The sequence below is a fragment of the Bidens hawaiensis genome, unplaced genomic scaffold (genome assembly GCF_021521415.1).
Source record: "Bidens hawaiensis isolate Kalapana, Puna unplaced genomic scaffold, B.hawaiensis_p1.1 tig00025700_1, whole genome shotgun sequence".
In the NCBI taxonomy this organism is placed as follows: domain Eukaryota; kingdom Viridiplantae; phylum Streptophyta; class Magnoliopsida; order Asterales; family Asteraceae; genus Bidens; species Bidens hawaiensis.
In genome coordinates, this window is record NW_027494109.1 from 47,280 (window position 1) to 63,366 (window position 16,087).

The window sequence follows — 16,087 nt, forward strand, 5'->3', positions numbered from 1 at the left end:
ATGGTCTATCAATAACCTGAAGATGATGACAAGATGTCAAGATCTGTATCAGATTTTTTTCAAGAACACCAGTGTTTCAACGAAGATTTAAGGTGTTGATGTGATAGAATATTGTGTTAAGTTATCTAAGCCGAAAACAAGATGTTATAACTTCTCTAAATAGTTTTCAAGTTGACTCTCACTACTAGTCACACTAATAAGTAACCCAATACTTGCTATCATTTTAATTTTTAGAGAAAATTATCAAAAATGGACCTACTTTAGAAAATTATTCCATATTTGTCTCTCAAACTTTAGGATTCCAAAAATGTATCTCTCTAACTCATGGTCAAGACGTGTTAACACGTCGTCAAAGACGTGTTAGACTTCCTAACACATGGTCAAAGATAAGTAAGACATCAAAACACATGGTTAACGACGTATTAGCATCCAAATACATAATCAAAGACATGTTAGCCTTTTGTTTTTTGTTTTTTTAATATAAATTATTATAATTAATTTCACGTATATCTGGGTTTTCTTTATAACTTTTAATATATAGATTTTTATATTATTTCAAATATACCGTCGAGACATGCTTATTTTTATCTACATATTAGCATAAATTTTATTTAAAACCGTGCGGGGTCAAATTTTATTGAACTTTCGATATTAATTTGACACGGCTCGAGTTTGAGTAATTTTATTTCGGTCCATGGATAAAAATAAGCATGTTTCATCGGTATATTCGAAATAATATAAAACTTTATATATTAAAAGTTATACAAGAAAAACCAAATACAAGTAAAATTAGTTATAGATATAATATTAAAAAATACAAACAAAAGACTAACATGTCTTTGACTATGTGTTTAGAGACTAACACGTCTTTGATCATGTGTTTTGAGGCTTAACTCATCTTTGATGACATATTAGCATTACAGATGGTCAAGGATGAATTAGAGGGAGACATTTTTGAAATTCTAAAGTTTGAAAGGACAAAAATGAAATCCCTTGTATGTCAATTTTAAGATTTCTCCTGATTTTTAACATCATTTATATATTAAAAAAGGCTTAATCTTTTATCACATTCGAAAATATTTTATATATATAAAAAAACATTGTCTACAATTTTTTTTTTGTTGCTTACATTCTATAATTATTTTCTCGTGTGACTAAATTATCTAATTTAGTAATTGTATGCCCAAATTTATAAGTATTGCTATCTACTATAAAATATGAAGAAATGAAGATAACGTACTTTCCAACCGCATCTGACCTATTTCTATAGATTTACAAACAATTTTAAAAGTTTATTCAAATTATTCAGGTGTATATAGACAAACTAAAATCCATAATTAGTTCTTATGAGTAACAAACTCTAAGCAAGAAACCTTTGAAAGGCCTAAGATGTCAAGTATTATCTATCATAAATTTTTGGGTCTAATTAACACATTGGGTATTCTTCAAATTAAGCTATAAAAAGGTATTTTCATAATCTATTAAATGATGATGATGAGATGGGCATCAATTAAACATTGTTAATAAACCAAAAAAATAGTAAACTAAACTACACGACCAAAGCAATCCGGCCAAAATTAGGTCTGATTAAGCACTTAGATCATAGATGATTAACATCACAACTATTAAAATTAAAACATGAACCAAGTAACTCATTTACCATGTAGAATTAAAAGTCAACTTCTATGAAGATGATGAGTTCCGGTGATCCAACAAAAGTTAAAATAAAGGAAGAAGAAATCAGTAAAGCTGCTGGAAAGTAAAGGCAGTGGAATTAAGTGGTCAACATTAAACACACGTATATTTGAAGAAAATAATAAATTAAGCAATCGTAAATGGAATAGTAGGTTAGTGAGTAGAAAAATATATGTTTTTTTAATATATATAATAACTTATTCATTAAAAATGGATTAATATAACAGAAAATTATACAATCGTAAATGATATTACATTTTTGCCTAACGGGTGTAACATACATACATATAGGGCTGTTCAAAAAGCTCGTGGCTCGATCAAATAAAACTAGTTAAAAAAACTTAATTTGACACATCCCGAGTTGAGTTGACTCATTTTTGTAACCAAGCCAAAATTGACCTAGGCTCGGCTCGGCTCGTTGGCTCGATCCTAATCTTATTATAAACCACCCTGGCTCGACTCGGGCTCGACTCGTGAACAGCCGTGATACATATTTATCCATTCATTCATTCCCGCGCCACTGCAAGGCATATTCCGGCCAAAAATGTCCGTCTTCTTTCTCTCTGCTCCGCCGTCAATCTCCGTCTCCTCTTTAACTCACCGCTCAACCACCACCTGCTGTTCCTCTATCCAAACACTACCACAACCGTCATTATCTCAACCGTTACCGTCAAATTCACTGCTTACAAACCCTAAACCTTCTCCTGTATCATCCTCCTCGGGATGTTCACTCAATTGTCCTCACTTTGACTCGTAATTAAGTCAACTAGTAGTTTCTAAATTCAGTTTAATATTATTTCAGCATATTATACATTTATAGTTTTATACATAGTGAATTGTGGTTAATTTTACTTTACAGGTGTTCGGGATGTACTCTCGAGGATAACCTCCACCGTCCGGTTGTGTTACAGGAGGCTACTACCTTCTTTAAGAAGCTCGGTGTCTCCGATTTCACTTTCGATACTTGTAGGCTGGTACATCTTATCCCAAACTATTCAAATGAGTTACTAAGATATTTTGAACTGGATAGTGTTTGAATATGTGAAATCCATATAGATTGGCAATTTCAAAGGATATATATTATATTTATTGCTTTTAAATTGTAATGATACAACAAAGATTTGCATAGCCAATTGTAACACCCTAGGCGACTCCTACATTGGCCGTAGACATGAGAGATTCTCGGTTCATGCGGAATGCCTTGCCTCTTAAATCACCAACGCGTTTTTCGGTGGGAGCAGGATGGGTGACCGGGCAACCAAAAAGAAATCCGTGAATTCCTGGATGGACAATCCATCGGGGAAAAAGCGGATAATATTGGTGGTACGAGGGGCCGGATGTTACATAAATACTCTTATATCTATGTCTAAACGGAAGAATTAAAAAAGTTACAAATTTCGGACTAGTAATTTGTCTTCTTTCTAGAGGAGGACTAGGATTAGTTGTTTTTCTGTTAAGAGAGAGTATACTGTAAATAAAGTTTATGTAGAAGCTAACTTGTGTTCAATTGCAGTGGGGATGGAGGTGTCGTGCAAAACTTGCCATACGCGGGTCATCGACTGATCCTCTGATTGGGCTTTATGAAGAGGGCACACATAATGTGGTTGATATACCAGATTGCAAAGGTCTGAATCTATACATTTAGACTTATCACTTATCAGTTTACATTTGAATTATGTATGAGCTAATTGTGCAGTTTCTGACTTTCTGTTTGTGCAGCCCATCATCCAAGCATAAATGCTGCAGTGGAGCTTCTCAGAAAAGGTATAAAGATTCTGAACATTGAACCTTATGATGAAGATGAACGGACTGGTTATTTGAGATATGTTCAGGTACTGCATGTTTTCAATCTTAATGGAACTTAATTATTAGTTGGGAGTTAGTGATATGTCTATATGCTAATTTAATGGTTATATCTAGATGGCTGTCACTACATACAACACATCTCTCCCTGCTTCTGAAAGATATAGAAATGGTTAGTTATTAGTGCTAATTGGTATTTTATTCTATATGCGAAGCTTATATCGGACTATTTAAAACTACCTTGGATCATAATTTGCAATTTGCATTTTTCAATAAACAGGTAGAGTACAAGTTTCTTTAGTTTGGAACTCACGGAGTGAGACATCGGCTAGTTCAGAAAAGTTAAACAACTTAGCTACAGTAAGGGTTTTGAGTTTCTCTTCTTAATATATTGTGATGTCAACTTAAAAGTCTAAATGGAAATTAAATGCTTTTTTTATCTTTGTGAACTAAATATTAATATAAACTTGACCCTGCTATGTGCACTAACCTTGATAAATGTGTTTTTTCTTGTGGTTTGCTTTGTAGTTCTTGTGGAGAAATGGAGGGCCAAACAGTAAAGTTCATTTAATTCATTCTGTTTGGGCAAACTTTCAAACATCCACTAACAATGTAAGTGACCTACAGGAATCTATTAATCATTCTAAAGGCCTAATTTGCAACCTCTAGTTTATTGATTTAAGCTTTGATCCAATGTCATAAAAATTTTATGCTTCACTTGAGGATCAAGTAATTAAGCTTACTATTTTAATGGTGATGCAGGTAATTTTTGGAAATAGATGGAGACATGTTTTAGGAGAACAAGATTTCTGGGAGCATGTTGGAGGAATTGATGTTTATTTGCCTCCATCAAGCTTCGGCCAAGCAAATACAAGGGTAAAAACCTTGTTCAGCACAAATTTGTTTATTGTCTGTTCATTCATTGTGTAATGTTACTTGTTATACTTCAGGCATTTGATTCGTTGCTTCAAAAACTACATAAATATGTCCCTATTGGTTCATCTGTTACTGACCTGTATGCCGGGGCTGGAGTCATTGGATTATCACTGGCTTCCACAAGAAAATGCAGGTAAGAAATGCTTACATGTTGTCTGATTAATATCATCATCATCATCGTACTCAGTATATCCCACCAATATCAAAGCTATGGTAGGGTCTGAGGAGGGTAAGATGTAGACAACCTTACCTCAACCCCATAGGGATAGAGAGGCTGCTTCCGGTGAGACCCCCGGCTCGATAGTAGTTTTGCATCAAGCCTTGGACATAAGACACATAAGACACAATCATCGGGACACCGGCTGATTGGTGCATGTACCGTTGTCTTTCGGCTATCAACGCCACCACATGATGCCTGATTAACCTTCCGCCACTTTTAACGTTATTTTCACGAGATTAGTAAAATAACGTCAAAATTAGTGCAATTTTACTTTTGCCCACCCAAGGGTTCACACATATATACATTATATGTGCGCACCGCAAGCAGGGCGTGGTCTGATTAATATCAAGTGTTTATAAACTTATTTCATTAACTAAGCATACTTTTTTTTAAAACATTGATATTTTCAGATCAGTTAGATGTGTTGAGATTAATAAAGAATCTAAGCTTGCTTTTGAGAAGACAATTGACCGGTTACCAAGCTCCCTTGACAGCAGCATTAGCTGGCGTCATGCTGACACTTCAATAGTTAGTACTAAAACCTTCAACTCAGCGTTCTTATTATTTGTTCAGTTTATTCTAAAGTTGTATAGAAGCAAGATTGTGATTTACATACATCTCTCAGGAACCACTTTCTTGGCTTGTGGGGTCAGATATTCTTGTGGTGGATCCTCCTAGAAAGGGGCTTGACCCGTCTTTGATTGGTGCTTTACGGGACATTAAATCAGCAGAGCGTAAAGCCGTGACACTTGAAAGGTAGATATAGATATGGTTGTAAATTCAGTTGACTTTTTAGTCAAAGTTATGATGAGAAGTGAAGAATTTGAAACAATAATGTGATTTCATTTGTTCAATCTAGCCCAACTTTCAAGGCGAAAGATGAGAAGAGACCTTGGATTATACGTGCAAGAGAAGATTCTGTTCAGATTCCTAGTAGAACCACACAAGAAGAAAATCGGTCGTTACCTCAAACTCTTATATATATAAGCTGTGGATGGGACAGCTTCAAAGAGGTACTTCTGGTGCTCATTTTTCTTTTAATAATAATTAATGTCCGATATCGTTACAAAACTACATGCTTCTATTGGTTTACAGAACTGCATGGCTTTATTGTCAAGTAAGGCCTGGCATTTGAGTAAAGCCCATGGTTTCAATTTCTTCCCTGGTACCCAGAGGTATATATCTCTTTGTGTTATTTGATATACTATTTAAATTTGTACAATTGGCTTATTAAATTAGAATAATCTAGTTGGAGTTTTATAATTTTCACATACTTTAAATGTGCAATGCAGCATTGAAATTTTGGCGGTATTTAAGCGAGGACCTGGAGCAAGTGTCAAGAAAAAGAAATCCGGGAAGAAGAAGATGAAGAATAAACTCTCTCAAGTGCAATCATAAGATATAAGTTTTTTTGTGTACCACTAGCTAAACAGTGTAATCTTAAGTATAATATTGATAACTGATAAGTATCTAGTAAGCCATTCCTTATAATAGTATCTTGTCACTTGTCAGGTGTGATAATTCGAATCTCGCTTACAATCTTAGTTTTAAAAGGCAAAAGGCTCTAGGCAAACATGTACCAAAAGCTGAGGCGTGTACGCCTGTCATTGTGTCAATGTTCTATGTGCAACCAAAAGTAACTTGTGTCTCATTACATTTAAATATAAGCCGTATCATTTATCAAATAAACCATTTATAACCTCTTAATCATGGTTTTGGTCATTTTTACCTATTAGCCACCTTCATGTCATGTATTGACAAATTTTGACTTATGTTTGCATGGCCAGAGCCATTTGGTCGATCGCCAAGCGTTCCATTCATGCTTTCTAAAATCAAGTGTCGTCAAAACAAACACCTTAAATGCGATTGGCAACATATTATCTCTCACTACCCAACATGACCAGTTTCTTGTACCAAATAACAGAAGACCATATGTTAAAGTATTTCCTCATAAACAGGGGTGATACACTAGATCAAACAATACATCCACAAGTATTAGTTTCTAAACAACAAATATATGCCATACATCATAACACAATGGAGGGCTTGCGGAGATCAAAAGCGTTCTTTCAGGCTAAACCCTGACTCAATTTAGAGGGCTGTCTTCAGGCATTTCCCAATTATCATTATCGCCGTCCCTCTTCTTGTTCACAGTGTCTGTCTTGTCCTCATTGGGGTTCCTGAACGGGCCACGCCTGTAATTCCCATTAAAACCCAACTTTCATTAGACTTCATGTTTCCCGGGAGAGAACAAAAAATATATAATAGTTACAACAGCTGTATTATGTATAGCATAAAGAACATGGTGGCACAGTCATAACATGTTAACAATCAACCATCTTCATATCTGTCTGTTTTTTTTAATAAAATACAAACCATTTGATACTTAAATTAAAGCTCTTCCTGTTTTGAAATCAATGTATTAACACATATATGAGTTTCTAAATTATCAGCAGACCGGCTCGTTACATATCTCATATTTCTCTAGATTTTGATCTTTACAGTTGATCAAATCAAACCTACCAATCCAATCTGACTATTCCAACACCTGAGACCAAAATCTGCCTTGTTTTGGAGTTTTTTCCCTAAGCTTATACACGAACCGAAAAAACACGAACAAAGCATGTCCTTGTTTGTTCATTTAACTTTAACTGAACAAGCAATCGAACACGAACAATTAAACGAACAGGATTTTCTAGTTTGTGTTTGTTCGTTAAGAAAATGAATATGTTCGTGTTTGTTTATGTTCGTTCGTTAACACGTCACAGTATAAACATAAACGAACAGTTCACGGATGCAAATGAGCATACATAACTGAACACAGATGAGTGAACATAACTGAGCTAAAACTAGTTAAGCGTAATGTGAAGAAAAATGTGTTGGCCAAAAAGCCTATTAATCCAAAAAAAATTTAAATGAGTATCTCAACGAACGAACTTAAACAAAGGCATATTAACGAAGATACAAGAAAGCAAACGAACAAACATAAACGTATTTTAACCAACGATCATAAGCGAACGTTCACGAACATGTGTTCATGTTCGTTCGTTTAACTAAAGGAACAAAGTTTTTTGTTCATGCTCGCTCGTTTATTAAACAAACAAACTTTCTGCCAAACGGTTCACAATCTGTTCACTTAATGTTCGGTTCATTTACATACCTATAATTTGCCCTAATCAATTAGACTGCAGCATACTGTCATCTACTTCAACTAATTACCATCACACCAACAACTAACCAAAACTAAAAAACACCAAAATCTATAACCTCTTGGTGAATATAACTACAATTATAGCAATCTAAATCGAACTACCTTCGGCGATTACGCTTGGCCGCCTCTCGGTGCTTCCGCTTCTTCTCTTCCTGTTTATTCTCAAAATACCTTCTCCGCTTACACTCCTGAATGACTCCAGCCTTCATAACCTCTCTCCTGAACCTTCCCAACAGCTTCTCCTCGGGCTCATTATCCTCCACAATCACCTGCACGTTATAAGCCGATCTGAAGTACAAAGTGTTCGCGTACGCAAGCGATGGACACACCACGGACATCAAATCACCAGAACATGAAGATGAATTGGAAGATGATGTGGTGATTGGAGTGAAGGCGTCTTTGTGTTTTGAAGATGACGTGTCGGTGGAGACTGAGAGGTGTGACGGTGGGAGTTTGGACGGCGGTGGCTTGAATGGTGTGAATATGGATAAGAAGTTGGCTAAAGCTGAGGACGCCATTGGAGAAGAAGAATAGAGGTTTTAGATGAATGTGTCCAGCTAGCTCTCTTTATATCAAGATTAGGATGACATTACAGTTATCCAAATGGATAGATAAAACCGAGTTTGAGTTGACTCAGTTAGAGGGACACAAATTGGGTTTTCAAATACCTGGTTCCCGGTATGAAATCGGGTTCGAGTATCGTCGTGTATTGGAAAATCAGGTATTAGCAATACCTAGGTCGAGTTCAGGTCCGGGTATTCTCTCTAAAAATCATACCCTATGTATCGGGTTCGGGTTAGGTATAGAACCGAGTATTTGAATACCCTATTTCAGAGCTTTTTTTCTGGTATTTCTCGGGTATAAATTGTTTTTTTAGGGGTTGTAATTTTTAGGGAAATTTTTTGGATATAGATCGGGTATTTGAAAATCTCGGTTTCGGGTATTAGTGTATGGAACCGGTTTCGAGTATTACCGGGTACAAATCAGGTCCGGTTGGGGTACGAATTTTGGTACCGAAATGCATACCCTATCCGTACCCTACGGTTAGGGTCAGGTTCAGGTGTTAAAAACCCGGGTATGGGTTTTTTTCGGGTCCGGTTTCGAGTTTGTTTTTTTCACCTCTAGACTCAGTAGCTCAGTTCACTCTCTTATGGGCTGGAACTAAGTGGGCCTTTTAGATTTGGACGTATCAGGTAGATTTAGCCCGTTTAGTGTGGCCCAAAATGTGGACAAACAAACTCAAAAGTCAAAAGACTCAAAACTAGAGGTGCACAAGCTAACCGATTTCTAACCAGAAAACCAGTCCACCACTAATCAGTATATACCCGGTTCTAACCGCCGGTTAGACCGTTTTATATTCTTGATTTCCAAAACCGGTTAACCGAATATTTTTATGATTATTTTATAAAAAACCGGTTTTTTTTCAGGTTATTCGCTGGTTAGCCGGTTAGGTTATACCCAAAAACATTTATAATGGGTAGGGGTTTCTTGTTTCAAAACCGGTTAATACCTGACCCGATTAACTGGTCTAACCGGTTATTTCCCACCAAATAATTAACCGGTTATAGGTTAACCAGATGGTGCACCTCTACTCAAAACAGACTAATAGCAAACTATGTGATTTTAAAATAATTGATGTTAGAACAAAGAACTCAAAATATGAAGATCAGGATGATAATACAGTTATCCAAAAGGATAGATAAAACTGAGTTGACCCAGTTAGATCCAAATTGAGTTGACTCGGGTTACGTTTTTTTTTTATTATGGGCGGGAACAAAGTGGCCTATATTAGTTGTTAGATTTGTGCTTATCTGGGGAGTGAGCCCATTTAATGCGTACAAGATGAATTATGAATAAACCAAAAATGTGGATACACATTCTCAAAACTACAAGTGCACATACCGGGTATTTTGTAAGAACCGGTTCCGGGTATGGTCAACAAAAGTCAAAACCAAGTCGCCTATTTTACCAGGTTTATTTGGGGTGGGTAGGTTGATCCTGGTCGGGTTTTGAACCGGATATTTGTGCACTCTGCTCAAAAAAACGAGTAGAAAAATATATGATCTTAAATGATTAATTTTAACACCAAAACCCGAAAATGTCTATTTACTACTAGTGAGTTATATCAAAGTTTTGTTAATAACTAAATTCATATGTTAGTCATGTTAATTTAAGCCTTCATACTTAAACCAAACCAGAATGTCAAGATAAAAGTTTTCTAAAGTTGTAAAATCGACCTAAAATAAAAAGAAGCTAAACGTCTATACTGCATGATGTGTGGTGTCCTCGAACTCATGCTGATATAGCAACGGTCAAGCCTTGACAAGTGACAACTATTAGACTTCACGACTTAGCAATTACTACAACCAGCCAACTAGGACAATATATTTGAATACGACATGAGTGATTATAGAAGATTAAAAGATAAAAGTGGTGAAAATGCTTTTTAACTTATCTCAAAGATGATGTTGAACACTTGAGCCAGATCATGAAAGGTTTATAAGTTCAAAAAAACAAGCCATAACTTAAAACAAATGAAATAATGGTTATAAAATATTTTACACATGTTCCTTACATAGGTCGAAGCATACTCCAAGTGCCTTGATTAATGTGTTTTGGATTTGTTTATGGATAATAATACTTGATTGGCTATATTTTAATTACAGATAAAGAAACATTTTTAATATTGATAGGTATTAGTTAACGATCAATCTTATCAGATAAACTATTAAATTATCAAACGATTCATTTTGGAGAGATGTGGACAAATACATTATACATGGCTGCTTTTGTTGTATGATTATTATAAGAAGGATTCAATATAAATATAACATTTTGCCTACTTTTAGAGTCCTAACAAAAAAAATCTAAATACAATAACATTAAAAAAAACATGACAGATTTTATTTTTTCAACAATATAAGATCATCCTAGTCAAGAAATTATGTAGGCGTTTTAGCCTATAACGCCGGGGGCACCCCCCCCCCCCCCCGGTGTTTTGGCTTTTTTTTAACGTTATAGATAAAACGCGAGGAAATAGCACAAATATCAAAAAGAGCCGTTAGTTTACCGTGGGAGAATAAAAAATAAATAAAATTATTTCCTATATATTAAACCAACTCATCCTCAATCAAAACTCATCAAACTTACAAAAAATCTCTTTCAACTCTATAATTTCTCACACAAAATTCACTATATAAATGGATCCTCCATCTATATATAAACGGTTTTTCAGGCCCGACCAACTAGCCGACGACGAGGCGGAGGAACAGGCGGTTACGAGTGCGATTATGCTCGCGACGACTTATATAAGTTCCGTTACGAGTGCGATTAGCTCTCCACCACCCCTCGTTTCAAAAAGAGCATATATCGAACGAGATCGTACCGAAGCCAACAACCGGTTGATGGCGGATTACTTTTGCGACTCCCCGAGATACAAGAACCCGAAGACCTTGGCGTCGTTTTCGGATGTCTAAAAATTTATTTATGCGCATCACCAATAATTTGGAACGTGAGCTTGATTACTTTAAGCAAAAGTCGGACGGTCGAGGGACGCTAGGATTCACGGCTATTCAGAAGGTTACGTCAGCCGTATGCGTGCTCGCCTACGGAAACACGGCCGACATCAACGACGAGTATTTAAAGATGGCCGACAAAACAACTCGGGACACCTTGAAGTATTTTTGTTACGGTACGTTTTGTTTTTTTTTTTAATAATTTTATCACTTGTTTACTTTAATCATTTATTTTATAAAAGTTGTGTAAAATATAGGAATATTGAAACTATATGGACCACATTATCTGAGAGAGCCCAACTTTAACGATCTACAACGTCTTTACGATGCACATACAAGGGCGCATGGTTTCCCCGGCATGATAGGGAGTGTAGATTGCATGCATTGGGAATGGGCTAATTGTCCAACTGCATGGCGAGGTCAATTCACACGAGGTGACCAAAAGGGACCAACGGTCAGCCTTCAAGCGATTGCTTCATACGACCTTTGGGTCGGCATTCTTTGGTGTTCCCGGTTCCAACAATGACATAATCATCTTAGAGCAGTCTCCTGTGATGGAGAGTTACATATCTGAGACCATTCTCGTCACTTCGTTTTGGGCTAACGATAACTTCTACCATCATGGGTACTATCTGTGTGACAGAATATATCCAGAGTATGCGATAATCGTTAAAACATTCAGAGACCCAATGAATGAAAAAAGACAGAATTTTAATAAAGTGCAAGAGTCTGCGAGAAAGGATATCGAGAGGTGTTTTGGAGTTCTTCAACAACGATGGCATTTTGTTAAAAATCTTTGTCGTCTATGGTCTTTAGAAAGAATGAAATGTGTTATGTATGCGTGTATCATAAAGCATAACATGACCATCGAGGACGAGGGAAGAGCAATATGTCCAACTTTCATACCGGACCCGGATCCACCACGGACTCCGGCAAGTATGGAGCAAAGACTCGAAAACTCGGATTCCCTGCGGTCAAGAGAGATACATAACGCACTAAAGGAGGATTTGATCAAACATCTTTGGATGTATCGGCCTTTGCCTGGTGAAAACGATGATCAAAACGAGGGCAACAATGAAGACGACGACGACAATGGCGAAGACGATGATGTAAGGCCCCGTTACCGGTGCCTCACATTTGGACGTTGGATTTACTCATCAACATAGTTTTATTTATCAGAGTTAATAAAAACATACGCGGAATATAAAAACTTCATAAACATTGCATGATAAATTCATAACATGTCTTAAAAACATTCACTTTGTCTTTCCAAATTCAAAACATAACTTATAAAACATAGCAGATCTTCAGATGCCAGGCTTTTATTCCTCTGCCATGTGTCCCGCTCACACCAGCTGTCGCATTCTACTCACATGCGTGCATACTAAAGGTCAGCTACGTTGAGTGAGTTCTTGTTAATCATACACCATACAATACATTCACTTACCTTCAATCATGCACCCGAAGATACATAATAATTACTTTACTAATTTACTTTTATTTCATACTTCCATACATACGTACATACTTTATTACTTTCATACTTTATATTTACTATCCCTTCTATCTCAGATATTATTATGGTCTGATCCCTTCCTTTTCTATCTCAGATATTATTAAGGTCTGATCCCTCTTTCCTTTATCTATCTCATATATTATTAGGGTCTGATCCCTTTCTTGTCTATCTCGGATATTATTAGGGTCTGATCCCTTTTTACTTCTCTATCTCAGATATTATTAGGGTCTGATCTCTTTCTTCTCTATTTCAGATATTATTAGGGTCTGATCCCTTACTTCTTCTCCTTCGTACATACTGTCTTTTCATACCCGTAACATACATATACTTTCTTTAATTATTACGTACTAATATGTTTTACAATATATATATATATATATATCATACACGTTCATTTTTCATATTCATACCTCCCTCGTCAATACGTGCAATATCCGGAGATCGTTCACGTACCGACAAGCTTTCGTTCACATACATAGCATAACATCCATCACATAAATCATACATGGCATACACTTACCATTTAAGGTAAGTGTATTAACTATCACATCGAGTATGCACATAGCCCCGAAAACATAACAAGGAAATGGGGCTAGAAACTCACCTGAATGCGGTTACGTTCACCGTTAAGCGTAATCCCTTTCTTGAGCTGTGCACGGCTAACTATATAATATTTACATGTATCAATTAACTATTACTACTCATATCGTATTTCTATCTTTATATAACCCACAACGAACGGGGGTCCGGGGGCAGCGCCCCTGGCAGCGGGGTTCTAGGGGCGGCAGCCCCTAGCGGGGTCCAGGGGCAGAGCCCCTGGCTGGGGTTAAGCTGCCAGGTCAGTTTGGAAAAATTTTATTTTCATTAACTGTCTTTACACATTTTCCATTAACATTTTAAATTGTTTTCTAAATTGGGCTTATTTAAATCAGATCCAGCTGTCCATTAAGAACCTGGGCCCAACTGGGTTCAGGCCCAAACAGTAATTGGGCTAGCCGAGAACTCTTGGCAGAGAACCCCTACTTGACCGAGAACCCATGTTGACCCAAGCTCATGCCCGACCGAAAACCCGCATCTGACCGAGAACTCATTGGCCGAGAACTCAGGTTGACCGACAACCCTTGGTCACCGAGAACCTACTTTGGCCGAGAACTCTAGCATGGCCGATATCTCCTCCTAGCCGAGAACTCAAGGAGGCCGAGATCTCAGGTCCGATGCTTCCAGCTCATGTTTTTCTTATCAATTAACCAATCTAGGCTCAATAACGATTAACCGGCCCATGACTATACTTTTAACCATCTATAGCCCATTCTCCCTAGCCGTTTTTCACCCATTAACCCTCACGGCTCGAGGTCTAGCTCGTATTGTCATAAAGATTGAACCTTAATCCTAAAACGTTCTTTAAGCTAGATCTAGGGTTTCATTCATGAACCGTATCAACCATGTAAGGCCCCGAACCCGGTAGCCCTACTTTAACGTCGGATTTACTCATAAACACAGTTCGTACAAAATAGAGTTCATTAAAACTTTCGCGGAATATAAAAACTTTCATAAAACATTTCATAACAAAACACGTCTTGTCTTAAAACATCATTTTGTCTTTCAAAATAATCGAAACATTTAACTTAAACGTCTTGAGTCTTCCGATGCCAGCCTCTTATTCAGTGCCACATGTCTCCTCAAGCGAGCTGCCTCATCCTACTCACCTGCGTGCATACTAAAAGTCAGCTACGCTGAGTGAGTTCGAGATAATCGGACGCCACACAATACATACACATACATACATATCCGAAGATACATATCCATACTTAACCAATTATCCTTCTGTTCTACATACATACTTACTACCATACATACATACATATCTACAATCACCAACCTCAGTCTACCGAGAGTACGTTCATAGTCTGCCGTCTATACCTGTACTCAAGGTCGTGAACACGTAAAAGGTCCGCCGTCCTTACCTATGTTCACCATTCATGGTACGTACAAGGTCCGCGATCCTTCCCTATACCATCATACATCCACAACACGTACAAGGTCCACGATCCTTCCCTATGTTGCAACCTAATTCATAGCACGTACGAGGTCCGCAGTCCTCCCCCATGCTAAAGCACGTATAAGGTCCACAGTCCTTTCCTGTGCTGACGCCTACCTATATTACGTATAAGGTCCGCAGTCCTTATCTACGTTACGTATAAGGTCAGCCGTCCTTATCTACGTTGGCGTCTATCTCCTATAACACGTATAAGGCCTACCGTCTCTATCTACGTTTATATCTATCATCTACATCACGTATAAGGCTCGCAGTCCTTAACTACGCCATCACCAGCCGAGTCTATGTCCGACAGAAGCTAGAGGGATTTGCCATCCTAACTTACTATGTCGAACGTAGAACTCACATACCATTCGTGTACATGTATACACATACTTCACATATACAATAATTACATTATAGCATAAAAACATTCTAGGCGTTCTTTACATCCTTCATTTAACAACCATACCCCTTGTCGTTACGTGCAATATCTGAAGATCGTTCACGCCCCGACAAGTATTCATTTGTAATATTCATACATCTTCGATATATAATATTCGTACCTTTATTTTTAACCTGACAGTACACGCAATATCCGAAGATCGTTCGCGTACCGACAAGCAATCATTCATATCCATCACATATATCACATATGGCATACACTTATCACTTAGGATAAATGTATTAACAACACATCGAGTATGCACACAGCCCCGAAAACATAACAAGGAATGGGGCTAGAAACTCACCTGAACTCTGCTTCTTCCTCTGATAGTTGTAAATCCCTTCTTTAACTGTGCTCGGCTGACTGTATAAGTTACACGTATCAATACTCGCCTGATCTAATCTGGTGGCCTAGTATTAGCTTACTTTTACTTATCGTTTTAATCTATTCTCTAATCGAACTTGACTTTAGGCGAAGTTAAACCTTAGGCGAACTTAGCTTTAGGCGAAGTTAAACCCTAGGCGAACTTGGCTTTAGGCGAAGTTGTCATCAGGCGAACTTGGCTTTAGGCGAAGTTGTCATCAGGCGAACTTGGCTTTAGGCGAAGTTGTCATCAGGCGAACTTGGCTTTAGGCGAAGTTGTCATCAGGCGAACTTGGCTTTAGGCGAAGTTGTCATCAGGCGAACTTAGCTTTAGGCGAAGTTAAA

At 37.2% G+C, this 16,087-nt stretch overlaps 2 protein-coding genes across 2 annotated transcripts; one reads left to right on the top strand and one right to left on the bottom strand.

The window, feature by feature from the left end:
* Nucleotides 1–2,193: 2,193 nt before the first annotated feature.
* On the top strand, nucleotides 2,194–6,236 carry LOC143572010 (uncharacterized). Its single transcript, XM_077057282.1, has 14 exons — nucleotides 2,194–2,448; nucleotides 2,555–2,669; nucleotides 3,209–3,320; nucleotides 3,415–3,527; nucleotides 3,616–3,670; nucleotides 3,779–3,858; nucleotides 4,027–4,110; nucleotides 4,261–4,374; nucleotides 4,449–4,567; nucleotides 5,065–5,182; nucleotides 5,280–5,410; nucleotides 5,514–5,667; nucleotides 5,750–5,829; nucleotides 5,947–6,236. The coding sequence occupies exons 1-14, from the start codon at nucleotides 2,240–2,242 to the stop codon at nucleotides 6,050–6,052; spliced, it is 1,590 nt and encodes a 529-aa protein (XP_076913397.1). The 5' UTR covers nucleotides 2,194–2,239; the 3' UTR covers nucleotides 6,053–6,236.
* A 305-nt stretch (nucleotides 6,237–6,541) lies between these two features.
* LOC143572011 (small ribosomal subunit protein bS21c-like) lies at nucleotides 6,542–8,419 on the bottom strand. Its single transcript, XM_077057283.1, has 2 exons — nucleotides 7,968–8,419; nucleotides 6,542–6,849 (listed from the first exon to the last, which is right to left on the bottom strand). Exons 1-2 carry the CDS (start codon nucleotides 8,381–8,383, stop codon nucleotides 6,741–6,743), a joined length of 525 nt encoding a protein of 174 aa, XP_076913398.1. The 5' UTR covers nucleotides 8,384–8,419; the 3' UTR covers nucleotides 6,542–6,740.
* Between the last annotated feature and the right edge of the window lie 7,668 nt (nucleotides 8,420–16,087).

What these genes read in the sequence shown, in the direction of transcription:
- LOC143572011 (XM_077057283.1), bottom strand. Translation starts at nt 8,383, where the DNA reads ATGGCGTCCTCAGCTTTAGCCAACTTCTTATCCATATTCACACCATTC. An exon ending in GCCAAGCGTAATCGCCGAAG is followed by an intron (nt 6,850 to 7,967) that starts GTAGTTCGATTT and finishes TGGGAATTACAG; the next exon opens with GCGTGGCCCGTTCAGGAACC.
- LOC143572010 (XM_077057282.1), top strand. Translation starts at nt 2,240, where the DNA reads ATGTCCGTCTTCTTTCTCTCTGCTCCGCCGTCAATCTCCGTCTCCTCT. An exon ending in TTCAAACATCCACTAACAAT is followed by an intron (nt 4,111 to 4,260) that starts GTAAGTGACCTA and finishes ATGGTGATGCAG; the next exon opens with GTAATTTTTGGAAATAGATG. An exon ending in TCGGCCAAGCAAATACAAGG is followed by an intron (nt 4,375 to 4,448) that starts GTAAAAACCTTG and finishes GTTATACTTCAG; the next exon opens with GCATTTGATTCGTTGCTTCA.